The sequence below is a fragment of the Urocampus carinirostris genome, chromosome 13 (assembly GCF_059441175.1).
Source record: "Urocampus carinirostris isolate Australia breed hairy pipefish chromosome 13, RoL_Ucar_1.0, whole genome shotgun sequence".
NCBI classification, from domain to species: Eukaryota; Metazoa; Chordata; class Actinopteri; order Syngnathiformes; family Syngnathidae; genus Urocampus; species Urocampus carinirostris.
Window position 1 is genome coordinate 12,549,381 of NC_142361.1, and position 22,726 is coordinate 12,572,106.

The window sequence follows — 22,726 nt, forward strand, 5'->3', positions numbered from 1 at the left end:
ATCAAAAGATTCAACCCTCACCTTTCATTAGAAAAGGACATTTGTAGTTTTCATTAATGTTAGGCAGACATGGGGACTTGAGACTTAGTGACTTGGACTCGAGTCGACTCGAGTCGCTGTTTTTATGACTTGTGACTTGACTTGGACTTGGCAATCTAAGACTCGGGACTTGACTTGTGACTTGACTTGCCCAAGAAAAAAATACTTGGGACTTACTTGGGACTTGAAGGTGAAGACTTGAGACTTACTTGAGACTTGCACATGTGTGACTTGGTCCCATGTCTGATGTTAGGTACACAAAAGTTGAAAGTTGCCAAGTTTCTTGAAAATACTCATGTTCAGGAAAACCTCGTTTTTTGTGAAATGACGCATTTTAAGCAGAACTTTCACTTTGGTGCTTTTTTATTTGCATTGGTGATAATTACATTACCTAAACAATGCTTTCCATAAACAGAAGGGCACTTCACTTGGAAAATAACATTTTAATGCAGGAACACTGAACCTATGAACGAACTACGCATGAAAGATGCCTGAATTTTGTAAGGACTTCTCAGCGCCCGATTTCTTTGGTCACCATGGCTATCGTTTTTCCTCGTTCGTGTATCAAATGACATCCTTCTTTGACCAGACGATAATGATGGGACTTTGTCATCTTTTTTTGATAGGAATATGCTCTGTTCCCTCACCAAAGTGCTTCAGTGCGCCACCCACACACGCTCATTTGCTGGATACAGGAAGCAACTCAAGGATGTGGGGGCCTGCTAGGTGTGTGGACAAAAATCTGATCAAAGCCACCCCAGCCATGTAATCCATGAATCATTCCCAAAGACTTTATACTTATTGATGAGCTATGCTAAAACATTTACAATAATATATTTTTAATAAAACAAATAAACAAACAAAAAACATATGTGTTTATGTGTTGGCACTCATAGACAATGCTTCTGAAAACGTAATTATGTTATAGCAATAAATAAGTTAAATTAATAATGCAATAACATACAACTCCAACCAAAATGCGTATAAAGCCAATAATGTTGTTTGCAAAATGATTTATTCTAGAAAAAGTGTAAAGTTGTATCTTGAGAAAGGTCTGTTAAAAAAAAACGGTTAATTAAAAAAATGTTTTTTTCTTAAGGCTAATTAGGAAATTGTTTGTGTCTGAAGAATTTGTTTTTCCAGAAAAAAATTACAAGTTCAAAGACTTTTTTTTGATACCCTCATACAAAGAAGCAGTGTGAGAAAACAATAGTTGTTTTTTTTCCCGGAAAACAATCTCAGTCTTGTAATTTATTTTTTTAATTCTAAGAAGTTAGACCCTTGCTGGAATTCATATTTGTTTTTTTTTCTAAAAGGATATTGCAGCTGTATATCTTAATATTTCATAATATTTTTCATTTTTCTGATACGACTGCAATTTTACAAGAATGAAATATTTCATTCATTTGTTTTAAATATTTTTTAAAGTCAAACAAGTACAATTTTTTTTGGTAATGTCAGATAAAATTTTGCTTTTAATTTAAATAATGTCTATACCAATCCATCCCCCTATTTTCTGCGCCACTCATCTTCACTTGGGTCACACGGGTGCTGGAGCCCATCCCAGCTATCTTCGAGCAGTGTGACACCCTGAACTGGTTGCCAGACAGTTGCAGGGCACACAGAGACAGACAACTCACTCACTCATTCACATCTAGGGACAATTTGGACCGGCCAATTAACCTGACATGCATGTGGGCGCAAACCGGAGTGCCTGGAGGAAACCCACGCAAGCACGGGAAAACATGCAAACTCAACACGGGAAGGCTGCGGAAGCTGGACCCTGGGCCGCCGCACCGTGGGGCCGCGCGCTAGCCACCCATCCGCCGTACCGCCAAATGTCTATATCTTCTTTATAATTTCCATCTAACAATATCCTTTTTAATGTGTTAATTTTTTATTGTTGTAATTTTAATTGTTTTCCCCCTACATTGTTAGATTTGACATCTTCAGCTCTCACTTGGAGAAATTCATCAAAAACAAGTACTGTAAATGTTTTCCTGCAAATATACCGGTAGTTTTGCAATTGTAAAAAGACAAGTCAGTCTACTAGCTTGTGATCAAGGCAAACACAACACATGCATTATTTGTTTCTTGGCAGTAACAGAAATGCACAATGCTAGCATTCAGACCTAAATTTCATGGTAGTTTTAACATAAAAAACTGAAAAAAACAATTTACAGACCACTGCATATCCAAGTTGTGAACTTATTTTTACAAAATATGTTTGTGTTATGTCCTTACTTGATCCTGAGGTAAGATCTTATGCCAGGATTCAGAAATCCAGGCTTGGTTGGGCCCAAAATGTCAATTATCTACGTTTAGTTGGGAAGGGCCCAAGCCTCTCTTACTGATTTTTGCTTTTTTTTTTTCTAATATCTTGATGAACAATAGTCCATAATCACTGGAGAGTCCTTTTGTTAGGGCCCGGTCAGACAGCCGTTTGTGGCTGAATCACGGCCAGAAATTTCTGCCTGTGAGGCGGACGCTATTGGACGCTTTGAGATCGCCATTCAGACGAGATACAGCAGTGCTTAACACGCGGTCGGAAATTCGCGCGCGGGTGGCAGCGCGAAAAATGTTTGCGCTGCTCAATTCTTTAGAGCGCGGGTAAACAGCCTTTAACGGGCGTATCGAGGCAGACGCTGTTAGGCACTGTTGGACGCTTTGAGACTGCCATATAGACGAGATACAGCAGTGCTTTACTCGCGGTCGGAAATTCACACGCGGTTGGCCGCGCGAAAAAGTTTCGGGCTGCTCAAAACTTTGAGCACGTGTTAACCGCGGGCGGCACACGAGGTAATGACGCGGAAATGACGCGGAACGACGTGCTCTGGCCGCGGCCAGGGCGTGGTTCCACATGGGTAGGACGGGAAATTTCAGCGGGTAATCGTGGGTGGAGCATGGTAATAGCATGTTCTGCGCCTGTATCGCGGTGTTATTACGAGAAATTAGCGTGTTACGCGTGTGACGGTCAAACGCCTTTCTCCGCGTATATACAGCGCGATTTGCCGAGCACACGTCAGTTGTGCTCGAGACGTCAAGGGGGTGAACATGGATCCCCGTCAGCGTAGTGACCTCGTCTTAATCCATTTTTATTTCTTGACATTTCTTTTAATTTCATAACAAGATAATAAAATCAAATATGAAAACCTATTACAATAATAACATATTGGCTTCTTCGGTGCCATAGCTTGAAATCTTGATCTTCACGGGACTGTGTCTTGAGCCCGGTGTTTTGCCGAGAAAATGCATTCCTGCCGAGATTTGCATCCCCTCGCTACTACAACCACTTTTACCTCGTTTTATCTCATTTTTATATCACTTTTAGGGAATGTAATGGCGAACATAGAACCAAAACCACTTCGTCTTGCATTTGTTGGGAATGTAATACAACTTAAACCATTCCGTCTTTGTTTTTGTTGTGAACGTAATCGAACGGTAATGCACACCGTATATAAAATCCTCCCCCCCTCCCGTGAACGCGCATTCTGCTGCGCTTCCAACAAAAGCGATCATATTCTATATAAAACGCTTATTAAAACAATAAAGCGAGCTAATTATAACAATTGGGAGAACCTAGTCTATATAACGCGTTTATTTAAACAATAAAGTGCGATCGTATTCTACAAAATGCGTTTGTTAACGCTGATGAAAAAGTCACCAACGTCAATGCACGCTTCCAACAAAAGCGATCACAGCAGAATGCGCGTTCACGCGAGGGCGGTTTGCGTAGGAGTCGGATTTGGGCACAACACCGGCTCGGGAGCTTTTATACCCGTGGTCCACACGAGAAAATGACGCGGAAATGACGCGATGAGGAAGCGGAACAGTCGCCAGCGTCTGTTTTGCGGGCATACCACCGATGAACAGCGGGTTGGCCAATTTTGCGCATTTTCCATCGCGGGCAACCACGGGCAAAAAAAAAAAAAACGCAAAATTTTAGCCGTGATTCAGCCGCAAATGGCTGTGTGACCGGCCCCTTAGACTGCGAATGTCCGTGTAAATTTCCATTAAACCGGCTTGCATCACAGTATTTGACCTTTAGAGCTAAAATTATTAAACTCTAATCTTGCTTCGATTCTAAACTTGACTCTTTTGCCTCTTCAAAGGGGTTTCGAGTGAACAAATGAATTGTTTCTTGGAGGGTAATAGCAAATGTTTTGCAATTTTTTGGTAGCATGTTAGATAAAACAAATAATTGTCGTCAAAAAAAAAACAAAAATAGAGTATACAATTTTGAATTTCGCTTTGTGCTAGCGCCTGCAAATTACTGTATTTATTTGTGTACATCGCACCCCCACCATAATTTTCTATTAGTAATCGTAAAAACCTGTATTCCCCTTTCTCAGCTAACACCTTATAGTTGGATGGCACAGGAATCAAACTCGAGTCGCGACGTGAAAGTGGGGGGTTTTTAAGGGTTATTGATCTATCTTCGTTATTCATTATCCATTATCCGTTATCGGTCAGTTCATAATACGCTACAAAGACTAGAAGCCGGGACACTTACTCTCAGCCAAAAGGCCAAGCTAAGGTCCTAGCCCTAAAGCCTTGCTGCGATCATTGCGAATGCACCGTTCCCGGAGGTACTGCAATACCGGGCCGATGCGTGGAGTGGACAGAGCAAGCTCTTATTCGTCCTTCATTAAAGTCCACAGTCTAAAAATCACAGCCGGTGTTCATTTCTAACCATAATACCACCAGTGGAATACACGTAACATGCAAAAAGGCAGTTGATTTTATCTCATTATCACACAATTTTTGGTCACGGTTTCAGAGACGAATGTAAATTTTGCTCTGCGTTTCACAATGAAAAGGAACTCAATTGGTTTTTTTTCTATTTTATTCCAAGCATTTTAAGTGACATATTTATTGTCACTGTAACATGTGAAATGCACAATGGAAATAACATTAGTCTGTGGTGTCGTGTCTAAAGATAGTATAAGGAAAAATAATTCAATTGCCTTATCATATGTTATTTATATCACTAGTGGTCCAGTGGTTAAAGTTCAGCGCACTCACTGTCACAACCCGGATTTGAATCTTGTTCCAACCAGTGTTTTGCGATAATATGGTACAATATTGTGTTTAACGTGAGATATTTTTAGGTGAAAAAAAAATATGCGCTATACACAAGTAAATACGGTAAATTAATTGGGTGGTCTGGGCTGGTTCAAGCTAAGTACCTGCAGGCCATAATACATTTTTCAGTTTTACCTCTAATCCTGATTCCTTTTTTTTCATTTTCTGTTATAATTCTGGTACCAAATATTTTTGTGTGACAAAATGGAGAGGGAATACATTGCTGTAACTCCTTTGGTGGAATAAAAAATATTGTAATTGGGTTCATGGTATTCTTTTTGGGGGATAATCAAAAAAAGAAAAGAAAAATGCTGCCAAGATTTGTCTGCAGCATTCACCCCATAAAAGTGGCATTTTTCCAGGATTGTATCACACAGCTATTAGTCATGCTGGGTAAATGCTTGCGAGCCTCAAATGAGTTAGACAATGTGCATTAAATACTGCCACGCATCAAGTGAACAATGGCTTCCTGTCAACGCGCTAAACACACATGCTAACCTCCCTCCATCCACCACAACTCTGTCACACTCGCAGTGGTCCATAATGCAACAGACACTGCGCCGTCTATTTTTGTCCCACCATGGAGGATTTCTGCTTCCTCTCGCCGGCTCTTGTCAAAGTCCCTATTGTGCTGCCTCTAATAGGGTAAGCAGGCCGCAGCCCCCTGGCGCCCTCACAATACGGCTAAATATACAGGCTGTTCTTCACAGCTGTTTTGCATGTGATGAGAGGATCGAAATAGAAAGGAATTGCATGATTGCGGGTGAGGCCCGGGTTAGAGGGGATGAGTGAGATGAAGCGAAACAAGATTAGGAAGTTTTATAGACAAACATACAAAAAAAAAAAAAAAAGATTAGGAGGGGGGAAAAAAAGAGTCTGATCCGCATGGAAGTCATTCAAACTTTGGCTTTTAGGGAGACTTCTTTACAGGCTGGACAAGCTGCCAGCCTTCCACCACTTCAGATAGACTCCTGCGAGAGAGACAATGCATTCAAATGCCCAAGTGATGCAGCTGTAGGTTCTGCATGTCGTCTACTGCCATCACTGGCAATTGTGCCAAGGGGCGACCCCATAAGGGAGGTCTTCTTGCAACATGGGCCAGAACTAAATTAATTTTCTGTTAATTATATGAAGATGCCCCGCGACCCTACTGAGGATAAGCGGTACAGATAATGGATGGATGGATATTTGAAGATGACCCATTGTAATCCTGAGAGTTCTCTTGAATTTTTTATCTACGATAAGTTGCACACCCCCATTTAAATTTTAGAAAAGTTCATAGTTTGTTCCCCTTAGAACTAAGAGATATGGTGTATCTTCTAGATTAAAAGAAATCTCACATGCATAGTATGAAAATTGTTGCCTGTGTAATGGTTTGGCGATAGGCACTTGAGAAGGCCTTACATATAAACTAAGGATACACCAAATTTTCAGCCCTGAAAAGTTTTGACCTGAAAATGACCAAAATTTCAATTTCAGTTTTGGGCCGAAGAAAAAAGTTAAACCAAAAACAGGTTTCTCAAAGAATGACAAGTAGTGATGATGATGTGTAATTTAACTAAAGATCGACTGATATGGGTTTTTACCAAGTACCAATTAACATATTAAGAGGAGGCTGATAACCGATATTAGGACCCGATATTGATTTGCTGTAAAAGCTTGAAAATTGGCGTAAGAAATGTTTAATATTGCAAAAAGATACAAAAAATATTTGCTATGAATTCAAATAAAATTTTGATAGCACTCTGAAAGATTTTACCGTGAATAAAACATTATTTCAACATAACTAACATAACTAATAAATGTGATATTCTTCTGTAGTCTTCCATAGCCACACATTATGTTTGAAGTGTGTCTTACTTCACAAACAGTCGTCAGATTTTAAATCCAATTCAAACATTTGTTTACACTGGGAAATTCAATAAAACCAGGGTATTTTCTGGCTACAGCAATCAGTGAACAACTACGTACAATAAACATGCGTTAGAATAACACCGCTATAGCACGCTATATAAAGCCAACTTGTTTATAACTAGTCATGGTCGTAAATAGTATAGCGTTAAGCTCCATTGGGTCACCTCCAGTGATGGTGGCGTTCGGGGTAATATGCCTTAGTAAACATATTGTAAAGACAACGATTGCTTTTTCGTTTCAATTACGTTTATCAATGTCTCTTAATAAACACATTGTAGGGACTACGATCGCGACACTCGTTCTATCAGAAGCGAAACGCTGAGAAGCATGGGAAATCTGAGTTTGTGTTACGTGAAAGGGAGTGAGACACTGGTAGTGTCTGTTTCCATGTGTGTGACACTGCATGTTGACGACATTTCCTTGACGTTTCAGTCAAGGGTAGTCACAAATGGGAGTGGAGAAAGAAAAATTGTGAAAAATTAGAAAGAGCCCAAACTCTCGCCCCAGTCTGCAGTCTCCCACTGCGCACAATGCGGAGTAGGCTTCTTGCCTCAGTGGCTTCGCCCCCGGTTGCTTAACAGGTGGGTCGCAACCGAGACAGAAGGCAGGAGAGCAAGAGAAAAGTTTGGCTCAGATGTTGCTCTGTGTGGTGATTAATAATCGGCTTAATCGGGCTAATAATATGCCGATTATTAGCCCCGATATCGCTCAAATTCCCAAATTTCGTTGCCGATAATCAGTCGACCTCTAATTTAAATGCATCTTTTTCACCAGCTCGAAGAGAAGAATTGGACCTACCACAGACATTTGCAGCAGCCGCACCAGCAGAGGCAACAGGTGTTGGGTCGAGGGTGTCCAGGGACCTGTGGTGGGGCCTCGATGTGCGCCGCCTGCCTTTTTCTCATCTCCACTCCACTCACACTCTGGGGCTTTAGCAGACACAGAAAAAAACATACATAGTTTATTAAAGAAACATTGACAGTTGGCATTAATTGTTGTACTTAGCAAAATGAATAACAAGAAATTGCTGTATTTTCAGGACTAAAAGGCGCACCCAAAAAAAAAAAACGAAATTGGTCGGGAAATTACAACATTACAACATGAACGTTACCATATTGTGCAATTATTGATCAATCTATATATTTTATCGCTGACCACAATTGCATAACAAAGGTCGCAACAGTTGATGCATTGGGAATCGACCCAGATTGCAGTGTGGAGTGACCCAAATCCTATTCACTAAACCACTTGGAATACATAAAAACCCTTTTCACCGAAATTCGAAACAACTGCATCTGCCTAATTTGCCAAGAAACAATGGTTGTATTCAAAGAATATGTCAAGAGGCACTGCCAAACCAAACATGCTGACTACCACTAGCTAATTGTAAACGAACGCTGTAAAAAAGTGAAGCTGTTTTAATGGAACAGCAGCGCTTTTTCACAAGACCCTGCGGATCAAATATAAATTCTACAAAGTGAGCCACAGGGCCGAGACGCTGATAACCAAGTACTGCAAATCTTTCACAAAATTTATTTGAGACCGTGAAGCCAGGCTGAACCTGTCGGCACTCACACAATTTCAGCTTACCAAATCTGTCCTGGTTTTGAAAAGTTTAGACACCCCTGGCTTAAGCTCTTATCTCATTATCAAACTATTTTACCAAATATTAGAAAAATTGGAAAACAAAAAGTGATTCAAGATCTGTATAATTTCTTTTATTGTTTTTTTTCTCAGCTCAAACTAAGCATTATTAGTGACGTTTATGTGTGACCATGCGTTTATTTATTTCTTTCACGATGACTGAATTACTCTCCACAATCCCTTTTTCTTCATTCAAGTTCAAAACAACTGAATTCTTAGGCCCACTAACATCAACAATTTGTTACCATAACTAAAAATAGTGTGATGATGAGATAAAAACTAATGCCTTTTCTTGTGTCATTAGTATCACTAGTGGTGAGTCTTTAGGCTCCGGTGCGCTCCCACCACAACCTGAGTTTGATTCCCCTACCATTAAAAGTTGTGCAATTGTAATCAGTATGTTCAGTATCAATATGTTCCAAATGATCAAACAAAGCACAAATACAGTACTTTTTATATTTTGCCCAAACTCCAGCCCAAACTGTAGTTGCACCTTTTATATGAAAAAAATATAAAAAAAATTCAGGATGCGCTCTACCGTGAGGAAAATACGGTAAGTGATCAGTGCATGATTGCTTACCCTTTGTAACAACCAATTAATTAGTTTCATGAGTGAAAGTAAATTAATACTACTTAATACATTGCCTCAGAAGTTCATAAGGGTTTCAAGATGGATACAGTTTAAGCACTTGATATGTTTTCCCATGGGAAACACAACCTGGAGGTCAAACAGAGTTGTCACTATCTAACGTTCAAGGATGATTTGGGTGCATGCTGTTTTCCACCTTGGAAACCATGGAGCCTTGCCATGGTTGCCCGAAGGGGGTTTCCCTGACATTTCACATGCTTGCAAGACGGACATGAGCAAGGCTTTGGGTGAGAAGTTTTTTTGTATTATGTGGATTTGTGAGAGAGGGGGCAAATGGGGCAGGGGGTTGTTCACACAAGTGAAAAGAGGAGGCGTTAAGAGAACTACTCGAACATCACACAGCAGCCTTTCTTTACGAGCCAGATTGAAGCAAGTACTCTGGGTTCGTCTAAATAAAACGCTTCTCTCTAAGAAGTCATTTAAAAAGTGACACAGACAATACCACGCAGAACGCCTGTAATTTGATTTCATAAGCAAACAGTGAGCGAGGCGGCCAGCTGGCGGGCTTGCTACAAGTTATACGAACCTAGGAAAGCCGGCTCGTGCTGCTGAACAAAGGCGCTATTGCAGATCCAGCCTGCTGCATCACAGTTCCTGAGATTTAGCTAACAAATTTGGTGAATTTTAGCTGACTTTAATTCAAAGTTTTTACCTGCTAATATCAAAACTGTCATTAACACTTGTGATATGAAAATGGGACAGCAGAGTTTCATCTTATGGTTCTTGATACACCTGGTCTGCATATGGGGACACCACCTATGAGAAACCAAGGAGAAAGGATGTCTGATATACAAATGAGTCGGTCTGACCATTTGAAAGTGCATCAGTGATTCAGAAACCAGGCAACGAGCCCGTGTACAAAAAATACAAAATAAAACAGTACTGCTGGATGCAAATGACAGCGGAACACTGCTTTGTTGTGAAGAGGGTAACATGCATACTGACAATATAAGCGTGGCAGCTGGTGCATGAAAACAAGACCTATAAAAGGCTTCTGGTGCTTAAAGTGCAGCAAGAAAGCCAATAAATACCTGCAATGTAAGATTAGTAATATTTTAGTGCAGTCAAATGAACTCAAAAGTTAAAGCAGCTCAAAATGTTAAAGCTTACAGCGTTCAAGCTTGAAAGGTAATATGACTCCCATTAAAACATCTTTAAAGGTTAAACTTTTAATTCTAAACTTTATGCTAGTGATTATTTTTACCTCCATGTCGGACTAAACCACTTCAAATAGAAACTTAATGTAGTTTAGGGAAGCTATTGTCTCTTCTGCCAGAATAATGATTAAAATAAATAAGCTAAATTAAGCTGGTTATAAAAAATAAGCAATTATGGGGGGGGACATCAGTCTATCTTTACAAGGAATACAAAAGTTACATTTCTATGTTACATCAACTTAATTATTTGAGTAGCATAGCTAAGAAATAATCTGGAGAAAACTTGTCTAAGGTACACAAACAAACATAACATGTAGAAATTTGCAGGTGTCACCTCAAAATCCGGACCTCTTTAAAGGAAAGTACTGTAAATAGAATTGGAAATTAATAAATACATCGAAATCCGACTTTTTTTTTGAAAACTAGGGTTGCTTTGACTTCATGCAGCTTTTAGTCAGGAATGCCTTATATGTAATTATGATTTTATAAATTTTGCAAGTTAGTGAGTCTTATAGTCCAGAAAATACTATATTAATGAGTAAAAGTATTAGTTTTTGAGCTAGAGACCTTAGGATTTCAACTGCAAGATCTCTAAAACACTGACTTTACTAAATCCCCAAAAAGGCTGTTTTGGAGCTAAGGGAGAAGAAAGCTCCAATTCTTGGACAGATTGCAATTAAGATATTATATTTTCATAAGTTCCTAAATGTCCTGATTTCAATTAATGAAATATGTCAAATAACATTTAAATGGACCATTCTAGGTAATTCGGAACGACATATCATGGTCCCGTTTCTGGCTGGGAAACTTAGGGCTGGGCACTCCCACAAAACAAAGCTTAAGAAATGCTCATTGAAAGGCACACCTCACTAAAAAAAATTGCCTTTAGTTTCAAGTGTCAAGAACGAGACAAAATTCAACATTATATCCCAGTTGTGTCGTGCTAAAGTGTAAACCCTGTAGAGGTGATCGAGTCACATAAAGTACGTGAGCCCAGGAATCTGACACCACTTGAAATTATTTTACCTAAACGTAATATGGGTATGAAATAATTAAACTTTTTTTCCTTTTTTTTGTTTTTCTTAAGTTTTACATTGGGTATCACGTGCTTTACGAGTCAGCAACACTATTAAAAGTTTGAATTGTTATATGTGCTTGTTTTGTATTTTACTTTGTGGTGTAAAGTTCTGTGTTTTTGTTTTAGTTTTGAATATTCCATGCAAGGAAAATTATATATAACAGGGGTGGGCACTTAAAAGCATCTGCTTCAGCCTACTCCCTTTGGGCACGTGTATGTGTATAATATAATTGTATTGTTCAGCTGTTTTTTGTTTTTGTTTTCTGCAAATGTCATGAAGTTCCCTTTTGTTAATTCGTAGTTGAAACAAATTTCATACAGTCACTCATTCATTCTTTTTTTGTTCAATGGTTATTGGTTATCTACATTAAAGGACACGGTTGTATATATATATATATATATATATATATATATATATATATATATATATATATATATATATATATATATATATGCCTGTTAGAGGCAACAGTCATAGCACTCCACAGCCTCAGGACATGGTGAGTGGATGTTTCTCTTAACCAGATAAGTTATGACTGTAACGGCGCTTTTAATAAAAGTGATAAGAAAACCAAAGGTTTTTACCAAGAAAAAAAAGACCCGGCTATCTTTTCAGAATTTTGAACAAGCTTCGGCTTAATTCTATGATACACAAGACAACTATTGATAAAATTCGCGGACTCAAGGAAACGTTGTTATTTAAAAATTAAATAAAAAACACAAAGATATTTTTTACCTTTCAGATACTTATGTAGTCATTTTTACTTAAATCAGAGTTAGTAAGTTCATGATGAGTTTTAAGTTTGCATAAACATGTAAAATAATTTAATTCTTGTTTAACTTTCTTACAAATACAAAAGTGACAAGCAGTCAGGGGAGTTAGGTGAGGCTGTGCCTGATGGAAATATAAATTCTTATTATTTACTCAGTGTTAGCTTATTTACTTTTACAATTTCTGGACTTATTTTTTCTAAATTTCTTAACTATCACATATTATGCATATTATTAATACAATGAGTATGTAAACTATCATTGCGTTGAGCATCTGCAGATGCTGAGTGAGGCACACATTTCTTTTGCCTCATGGCAGAGAGAATAGTGAGACGAGGGATTATGATTTGGCTCACACCTGGACCCCAAATAATCAAATTAGTGACAGCATTAGGGAGCTAACAACTAGTAATTTATTTGCTTTGCAGCAACTTTATTCATAATGGATGATTACCTATCTATTGATGCAGTTATTCAAAATAAGCAGCGCATAAACTTTATTCATAAGTTAAGGCAAGACAGCACATCATGTTTTTTCTATGCTAGTCTACAAATATATATATATATATATATATATATATATATATATATATATATATATATATAGCTTTCTTGCTATGCTAATCAAATGACGAATAAGATGTAGGTCGTATAATTAGTAAATCTGACATGCCTCACTAAACATTAACGTCATTGCGTATCCCTGAAACACAGTTATTAAAAAACAGGTGTTTGAATCTTACTGAGGGAGAAAAGTATTGAAGAAATGCTTCAATAATGTACCCCCTAATTTGAGGTACTCAAAGATCCCCACACCTATTTAAAACATATCTTACCATGAATTAGTAAGTTCTTGCAAGAGTTTCAGACGGAGTGGTCATGATGTGAGGTAACCGTTTGCTTGGCTGATAGCAAGGTTGCTGGGCAGTGCGTCGGATATTGGCTAACGGAACGCCTGGGTAGCTGGTGAGATGCTTGGGTCAAGGCAAGGCCAAAGTGGGTTTTTTTACCAGCAGCACATTGTGGTTTCACCATCCCTGACCGAAGGTGGCCAACAAAATCTCTCCTCAGTTTACAACCGCTCCTTCAGTGTCTCTTGCCAGCTAGCCTTGTAGGCTTGCTTCAATCTCAACCAATGGGTCGTTTGGGCACTTGGAAGTGCAGCATCTGTGGGGATGAAAAAAACAGAAAAAGGTAAAGCACATTTATCAACTAATATTTGCTTAACATTGAAAGTGACCCAATGCAATATTCGTCTTAAATCTAAGACAGAGTCAAAACGCACGAGACACACGCACGTTTGTTCAAAAATATGTATTCATTGCAGCCATTTTAACAATATTTCTTTCTAATTTCTATTTCTGTAAGTATCACATTATATACAGTAATCCCAAGCTGTATCGCAGTATACTGTTTGCGGTTTTGATACTTAGTATAGAATGTGTGTGTGTGTGTGTGCATTTGTGTCGGATGGGCGTGACTGTCTGTGTGCGCAACTCTGTTAGGCTGGTGTTTGCTAACAGTCAAACAGAGGGGCGGGCGCACAGGTATACAGCAACAGGTATTATTTTATCGGCTCGTTACATTGACTAGAAATTGATCGATTTAGTTGAACTTTATGGAAAGTAAGAATAGAGCTATGAAATTCTGATCACCACCCGGTCCAACGTGGATTGTTTTCGGATCCAGGAAGAGACTGAAGCGGCGTGTGAAGAGTAAGCTTTGGCAAGGCTGCAAGTCCAGCCTATTTCTACAGTGAGGCTCGTAGAGGAGTCGAACACCTTTTTCATGGCCAAATTCAAATAAATAAATGGTAAATTTAAATAGCGCTTTTCAAGTCACTGAAGACCTCCCATAGCGCTTTACAATGTGCTTCACACTTTCCTGTTTTACACACACTAACTAACCGATAGCAGTGTCAGCCATGCAAGGCAACTACCTTCTCATCGGGGGCATTAGGGATTCAGTGTCTTGCCCAAGGACACTTCAACATATAACACGGAATCAAACCTGCGACCTTTTGATCCCAAGATGAGCGCTTTACCTCCTGAGCTACTGCCGTCCCCAAGCACTATTTAAGGACTTCCAAAGCCAATTTTTACATTTTTCCAGTAGCAATATAAGAAAAATACGTTGTAAATCATGTATTTTGCAGATCCACAAATTTATCTGTGATTTACATATGATATTTTTATTTTTTTGTGTGCATTCATCCAGACATATGATTTTAAGATCTTGAGTAAATCGCAAATATATATTTGTGAAACTGAACAATACGTGTGCAAATGTTTTGGAGACGCATGTTGAACCATTTCAAACATTAACAAGCACTTCACCATGCACTTTTCAATCCTTGAAAACACAACATAAAAATTCAAGCATTTTCAAGGATTTCAAGCACTCGTACGAACCATGTTAATGGTTTCGTGATACAATATTGTTATTGTTTATCATTCTGATATTTTAAAAAAATGTTTCAGATTTTTTTTAATTCATCCGAAATCTTAGACATTGGTTCTGATATTGGCTCTGATATGGAAGCAGTCCGTTCCAGGATCCGCTCATGTTTCTGTATCCAGCAACATCTGGATGTAGCTTGAAAGAGCTTGGAGGAATGGGCTTTCGGTGTTGGTCATGGACAAGCCGAACTTGAGAGGAGCAAAATGAGAACAAAATAAGGTCGATAACGCTAACCTTGATTGACTCAAGGAGCCAGAATGTTACAAATTCAAACTGGGTCATGCCAAATTCAGATGAAAAATGAAAAAAAACTACAAGAAACAGCATTCAAAATTTCGGCTGATCTGATTGAATCGGCATCGAACAATGTACTTATTGTGAGGGAAGCGAGAAAGTAAAGTGGAATACCGCTTCGAACTATTTTACCCACTGTTTACTGGGATGACAGAAAAAAACAGTTGTCAAAGTCCAGAATATATTCATCCATTCTATCCATCAATTATCTTCAGGTTATCCATTATCTGCACCGCTTATCATCAGTAGGGCAGCTGGGGTGCTGGAGCCCATCCCAGCTATCTTTGAGCAGTGGGCAGGGGTCACCCTTAACTGGTAGCCAGACCTTGTGTAGTGTGGCGAAGGAAATTGGCCAATTTTATTTTAGCAAAAGAGCATGCCACTGTTATTTGATTGTATTTGCTTCTTTGCAGAGATTAACCAAGTAACTGCAACATTCATCCATAATCAGTAGGTGGCAGTCTATTTTATTTTTATGTTGTTGACTAATCATCTGCTCATGAGGTTGTACAGGTAGCTTTATAACATGTTTTATTTGATGATGCTGTTTAAAATTGCAATTTTACAAATAATGTAATACAAAAAAGGGGAAACTCATGCACATCATTTTGCTGATTCGAATATTTTTTTCTTATTTTACTAAAACAAAAACGACTTTTTCCCACTTGCAGTTAATCTTTGTACATTACAATAATTATTTTTGCTATATTTCTCATTAAAAAAAAAGAAAGTTAGATAAAACTAAAAGGTTGAAAGTATTTTCCAATCCCAGAATAAAACAAAATGATACCGATCTGGATAACCCGGATTACCTACTGAGCCACAACGACCACAAATGATCATTTAAAAAAAAAAACAACAACGTTATTCTAGCAACATGATAAGCTTTGAAAAAACATGAAACTACTGCCAGGGAATAATTCTAAAACATTTTTGATTTAAGGTGGGCCTTGGGATATTTTAATGAAAAAACGTGTGCTCACACAAGGCTGATAAACAATGAGCTACACTGGTTTGACTGATTTTGGAAATCATTCTTTGACATCTATCAATATCCGCCTTTTACAAGATATCAGTTCTTGTGATGGTATCCAATACCTATATAGTCTGCCTTCTAGAAGTCATTTAAGTAGAGAATTCCAACACTGCATAGGCAATATTAAGACCAAGTATTTTCGTGGCATTTAAAGGTGTTTGATTGAAATGAAATGAAATGATCTGCATTTATATAGTGTTTTTTAAGTCAATGATTTCCCAATAGCGGCCTTGTATTGCAGCCATGTAAGACGCTAACCTGCTTATTGGGGGTATTAGGGGTTCAGTGTCTTACCCAAGGACAATTCGACATGTAACACGGACAAGCCGGGATTCAAACTAGGATCCTTGATCCCAAGACGAGCGCTCTACCTCCTGAGCTACTGCCACCCCAAATTATTAAAAGTATAATTATTCTTTTGTAGATTACAATAATTGTATGAATAAATAAATATGAACAAATTAATACCTACCTATATGACATAAACGCAATTCATGACGAAATGTGTGAATATACAACTAAATTGCATTCACATCATATTTTTAGGTATTATGTGATTTATTTATGTGTTATTTTTTTCGTCAACAATCAACAAGTGGATATTTTATAGTCCTTTAACAGATGGAAAACTGGAACCTTAAGTGTGAAATATTATTTAAATATTTTAAATTGTATTGTATTTTTTTGTGTGTCCGTATATTTAGAATTCTGGGTTATTGAGTGGGGTGAAAAGGAGGTGATTTCACTCATGTGCAGTCCCTTCTCACGTTTTTTTTATTTTACTCATGTTGAGGTTTTTGAATTCTTCCTTGACCTCAAGTAGGTTTTAGATCAAGGGATGGGGGAATCATTGAAAGAAGTTTGCATATTCTGCCGTCTGTGCAGCCCTTTGAGACTCTTTGTGATTAAGGGCTATACAAATAAACATGACTTGACTTGACTTTGTTTATGGCTTATATTTGTGGGTATTTAGCAATTTATTTCTTCATATGGCAGGATTTGTCCTCCATACATTTAGTTTTGATAAGGGAGAGCAGTATCAGTGAATACTCACAATTTGGGCAGCGTAACTGTTTGAAAAATGTGGTGTGGAACATCCCTAGTGTCCAGACTGCGAGATATTCTAAGGCATGAGACGAGTGATGTGTATTTTTGAGTGTTTCCACGGAGATTGGATATATAGTAATCCTTTTCTGTATCGCTGTTTACATATCGCAATTTTGCTACTTTGCGGATTTTCATTGTGCATTGTGTTCTGCATTTTGATCGGTTAAACGGTCACTGGGCCCCTTTTCTGCCTATGTCTGCCTGTGCGCCAAGGACGTTCCAGTCTGAGTTCTACACTCAGGTAAAACAGCATGCCGAACACACATTATGCACAAATATTTTTCATTTTCAAGTTTCTCTAAAAGTCATGCCATCAAAAGGCTCTAGACCGACAAAAGCATGGGTAGCTGGGGCCCAAAAGGAGAGGAAGATGCTTTCTATCGCCAACAAAGCTAAACCTCTCCACCCGCTAAGCTTGATCTGAAGCATGCGGCTCTTTGGCGCTCCCTAATAGTTAAATATAAGAAGACAAACAGGACACATACTTAACTTTTTTCCAATGAATAAAGATGAATACAATGTGTTTTCCTTTCTTATAATGCTTGTTCAAAACTTTTAATTCTGGCTCCAGACATTGCTTGGGTCCAATAAGTGTTTTTCATCATATTGGGTAACTGACCGGAAGGTAAATGCAGTTTTCTATAACGTCCACATGAGGGCGAAAAAGTATCATGTGAAGTGAAAATGAAGTGTCCTGAAATTATTTCTGCCCCTTAGGGCAACACAAGCAGCAAGATTATTTTAAAATCATAATAGTATAGAAGTTATTTGTAAAACAAAACAAAATCATAAAGTACAGTACAAGGTAACTCTTTATATATATGCACCTTTACGGACAAGATTCTCGATACACAAGTGCTGTAGAAAACTCTGCTCTCTGAGATTCGATCTGCATCCTCATCTAGGCTTGAAACGCACTTACTGTATATTCTGTTGGGTATGAATGATCAATGTTTTATGTTGACGATGTCCGCGTATTGCAACATCCATTGCAAACTGGTCATCCTGGAAGGGGGATTACCTCATGTGCGCTCCCTTCTCAAGGTTTCTTTATTTTCCTCTAACTGAGGTATTGAGTTTTTCCTTGCCCTCGTGGAGGCTTTAGATCAAGGAATGCTGTAATTATAGTCTGTTGTCTGTAATAGTCTGTGGTCTGTACAGCCATTTTAGACTTCTTGTGATTAAGGGCTATACAAATAAACAGAACTTGACTTGTTTTACAAGGAAAATGTTGTTCACGAGCAGTCCCAGAGTCTACCAAAAGAGACGCTCGTGATCGTTTAGCCACCATCAGTTCAGTTCAGTTTGCGCGTACGCTTCCTGCCGTCAGGCACCTTATTCTGCACCCTTAAACCCACGGAGTACCTGTATTCCTTTAGCAAGTTTGTTTTGTTCGCATCTCATTAAACGCAGTTTATAGCATCTACTTGTTATGACTTTTTGTTCGGTGTCTGAATAAAAAAAGAATGATGACATTTGAAACGTAATAATGGAAATAATAGAAAAACACGAGCTTTATCTTTGTGAGTGACCAAGCCCAGGAATACAAACGGGAAGCAGCGAGCACAGATCACAAAGTCGCAGAAGAATTTACGCAGCGCTGCAAATATTTCCGAGGCAGGTTTTATTTCTGTTGCTAAAAAACAGAGAAGAGGAGGACGAACCAAATAAGTGATACCTGTTTTAAGTGTACAATAAGGTATTATTATAATCAAAATTTGTGAACCATCACTCTTCACACATCATCTTACTCGCACACCTCCGAGGCAGAACCACACATTCGTTACAGCAACTCATAATAAATTTGCATTTTATATTGTTAATTTCATCTTATGTATTTTATTACCGTATTTCGTATGTTTAATTACTATTCAGTTGAGTTTTTAGTGATCAGGAAGATGTATATTATAGCTATTTTAGTTTCACTGTGATCGTTTTGGCAGGTCAGAAACGGAACAATTAGCTTTGAATTATTTCACATAGGGAATATGTGATCGTTACACGAGCAATTTGAGCTGTGAGCACAATCCTGGAATGAATTAAGCTTGTATGTAGGTCTACTATTGCACAGGGTTCGTACACCTTTTTAATGGGCAAATTCAGGATCTTTCTAAGTACTTTCAAAGCCGAATATCCGATTTCTCCAGTACCATTCAAAGAAGAAATAATACATTAAATTATTGTTGATAATAAAAATTATTGATAAATTGCCGTTAGCAATATTATCATTATTGATCCCAACAACACTAATGATGTTCTAAACTGGGTGCAAGCCAAGGAAAATCAATCCTTAAGTTTACCTTATGTGTGAACTAAGCTACTGTAAAAATGAACTGATCCGCTATTTTCGTCCATTTAACCTTAAGATAGTTTACTCATTACTTACCAAATATGGACCAGTGCCATAAATTGCCTTGCACATCTATGTGTAGTGCCGATCAAAAAAACATTTCTTTCGCCTTTACCAAAAGGAAAGACTTATTATTATTTCTTAAATTTAGTGCGTGCTCTATTGAATCAGACAACCAAAAAGCATGGCAACAATTTTAAGGCTTTGATATAGTATCCGCATTGCCACACGCCTCTGTCCTTCAGTGCAGATGTCCGGTTCATCTCTAAAGAGTGTGATGACGCTTTACACCGAAAACAAAGACCAGATGATGAAGGTGCTGTATCTGAGTCAGATCAGAAGGCTTTTCCCGCTACTGAGGACCATGGAAACCAAGTTTTATCTGTTTCACGTGAGGAAGAAACAAAAAAAAAAAAAAACAGCTGGAGAAGGATGGTGTACTTGGTGTACTTGCCCAAGACATTTCACGGGATGAAGGTGCAGTGTAAGTCAGAGTCAGATCAGGAGGCTTCTCCTGGTAACCATGGAAACCAGTACTTTTTGTTACATGTCAGACAAAACCCCTACCCAAAAATGGCCTGGAGATGGACGGGCGCCGCCAGGCTGTACTTTCCCTAGAAACACGGTAGGAAGTGGTGCCCTGACTGCCCTAGTAGATAAGGAATCCGCGAGCATGAGTAAACAACCACTTCACCCAAAATTCAAGCACTTTTCAAACCCTGAAAACACCACAATAAAATTCAAGCATTTTCAGGGATTCCATGCACCCGAATAAACACTGACTTAATTGTTTTTTTGTTTGTTTTTTTGTTTCAATGTCCAATAGAGTATTTGAAAAATTCAAAAGCAAAGGTTTCTACTCGCGGGTTTTGACTATGGCGGGACCTTTGTAAAGAGCAACCCCGCGAAAAACAAGGTTTTACTGAATTGCATCGGCAGGAGGGCCCCGTTTTCCAATTTTCCGTGGAATCAACTAACAGCATATGAATTATTAGCGTCACTGGCTAGCTGCTACTTCGAGCTCATCCGAGCGCAGCCGCGATCGAAGCCCGAAAGCCATCAGCTGGCAGAGACGAACACAATCCGAGTTAAGGAACCATCGCTAGGCGTCTTGTGAAGGAAAGGAGGAGGAGGGGGGATGTCGACCTAGCTGCCATGCTAATCACCGAGCTAGCTCCTCCGCCACCAGTGTGTGCGCCCCCGGATTCGTCGCGCGCCCGAATAAAACGTCGTCTTACCGCCTTGTGTCGGACTGTCACTGTCCCAGGAGGTTGGACGTGCACACGGCGGGATCCCAACGCCTCTCGGAGGGCATCTTTAACGGGGATTTCGCTGCAGAGCGTCCATCGCTGCCGTTTTTCCGTCCATCCGCCCCACTTCAGGACCGAACGCCGACGAGCCTCTGGATGCACTGCGCATGCGCGCTGCTCCTTGGCTCTGCAGCCCATCATTAGCGGGTATCGTCGGCCCAGATGTTTTGCCACTTGAATGTGTTAAATGTTGCTTGCAAATGCTTTAAAATAACCCGAGATATTTTTGCAGCAATTTTTTTGTTGTGTAATTTTTTAACTCAATTTCCCACCGAGATTTCTGGAAAAGAATGTAAAACAAGGGTAACCAAAGTACAGCCCGTGTGCCGGATACAGCATGCCTCTACATTTGGTACGGCCCCCTGAACAGTACCAGAGAGCATTTTGACGTGCATTTTTTATTTTACTTAAAAAAGAACTCCAATTATTGCTGTGCGTTTTTTGTTGTAACGGGGTTCAAACTCGGGTTGTGGCATTGAGAGCGCCAAACTCTTACCACTGGTCTAAAAGTAATCTGCTGCACATTACATATGTAAAAGCCTTGGGTTTTATTTCATTATCACCCTATTTTTGATCACAATACCAGAGACAAATGGTAATTTCGTTTTGCATTTGACTTGTTACAATGATAATAAATTTGTAATTTACAAAAGTCAGAATAGAAGAATAAAATGATAATGCGATTAATTCTACTGCCTGATTGTGGCTTTTCGGGAAAACAATATATTTTTACATTGAGGAACTCCTTATGTTTGTTACAAACTGACTTGTCAGAGAAGGGAAAGGTGCGCCACAGCTTTAGTGCAGTGGCCAAGGGCAGCGCGGCACACTGCGCATGCTGGTTTCTGTGGCCGCAAACACTTTTGCAAACAGCTCTGGCAGAAAGTGTGGCCGCATTGTGTCGTGACGGGGCTGTCAAAGATCTCGAGACAAACAGGACAGAGAAACTCGGAGACATCACTGCTGGATTCCGGGACTTGTTTCTTATGCTGTGTGGAGCTGAAGCCTCCGAGCATCGCCCTACCCTACAGACGTATACCACCAAGTCAGTATGAAAAACTGAGGACGACTCTGAACGAGATGGAAGAGAAAGGAATTATTCAGAAGTCGACTAGCGACTATGCATCTGCGCTTGTTCTCATATGGAAGCGGAATGGAGAACTAAGGGTATGTACTGATTTCAGAAGGCTTAATGCAAGAACCATAAAGGATGCCTACCCACTAGCGACCCAAGCACAGGAAAGTCAACGGAGAGGCGTGCGCAAGGGAAAAACACAACGGGAAAACGAGTTGTGGGAGCCCAGCGAAATTGAGTTTCGGGCCGGGCAAGACTAGCCACTCCGCCGCCCTGGTACCAGGAGCGACCCCCGTACGGAAAATCTTCAAAATCAGCAACTTCCTCGCCTCGCATAACCTACTCCTCTTGTCGGTTGAAAATAGTTTGTGTAATATAGTGTAACAATCTGTGAAGCCCTTTGAGACTCTTCGTGATTTAGGGCTATACAAATAAAAATGACTTGACTTGACTTGACTTATGTTGCCCTCACAAGAAAATGTGTGGGGACCTCTGATGTACAATATACCTGTCATCCTAGGCCTATTTCTGCCCTTATATATGGATGCAACTCCCTTCTTATGTGATAATAGACCATACCAACACAACGCGGCACCTATCAACTCACAGAAAGAAACACTATGTCCAGCAAAGACAATGATCATTCGTGTAAAATGAGTTTATTTTATTTACCAAATACAGAATACGCACAATACTTTCTGCATCATTCTGTGTTCTCTCCCCACTTGCAGTTGAATGTAGTGTTGCTTATTATACG

The 22,726-nt window shown here is 39.2% G+C and overlaps 1 protein-coding gene across 6 annotated transcripts in view; it reads right to left on the bottom strand.

Moving 5' to 3' along the window:
• The window catches only part of rgs17 (regulator of G protein signaling 17), a 35,502-nt gene extending 14,518 nt beyond the window's left edge, over positions 1-20,984 (bottom strand). For 5 of the 6 annotated variants that reach the window (XR_015852514.1, XR_015852513.1, XR_015852512.1 and 2 more), the window contains exons 1-3: positions 20,823-20,984; positions 13,174-13,504; positions 7,837-7,967 (exon numbers count right to left, since the gene is read on the bottom strand). Coding sequence is in view for 2 of the 6 variants with exons in the window: in XM_088351587.1 (XP_088207713.1) it covers positions 7,837-7,967; positions 13,174-13,176 (134 nt within the window). In the remaining 4 variants the exon portion in view is untranslated. Of the gene's footprint in view, positions 1-7,836; positions 7,968-9,983; positions 10,088-13,173; positions 13,505-20,822 lie in introns of all 6 variants that reach the window. The other variant, XM_088351588.1, reaches the window with a different exon arrangement.
• Positions 20,985-22,726: the final 1,742 nt, after the last annotated feature.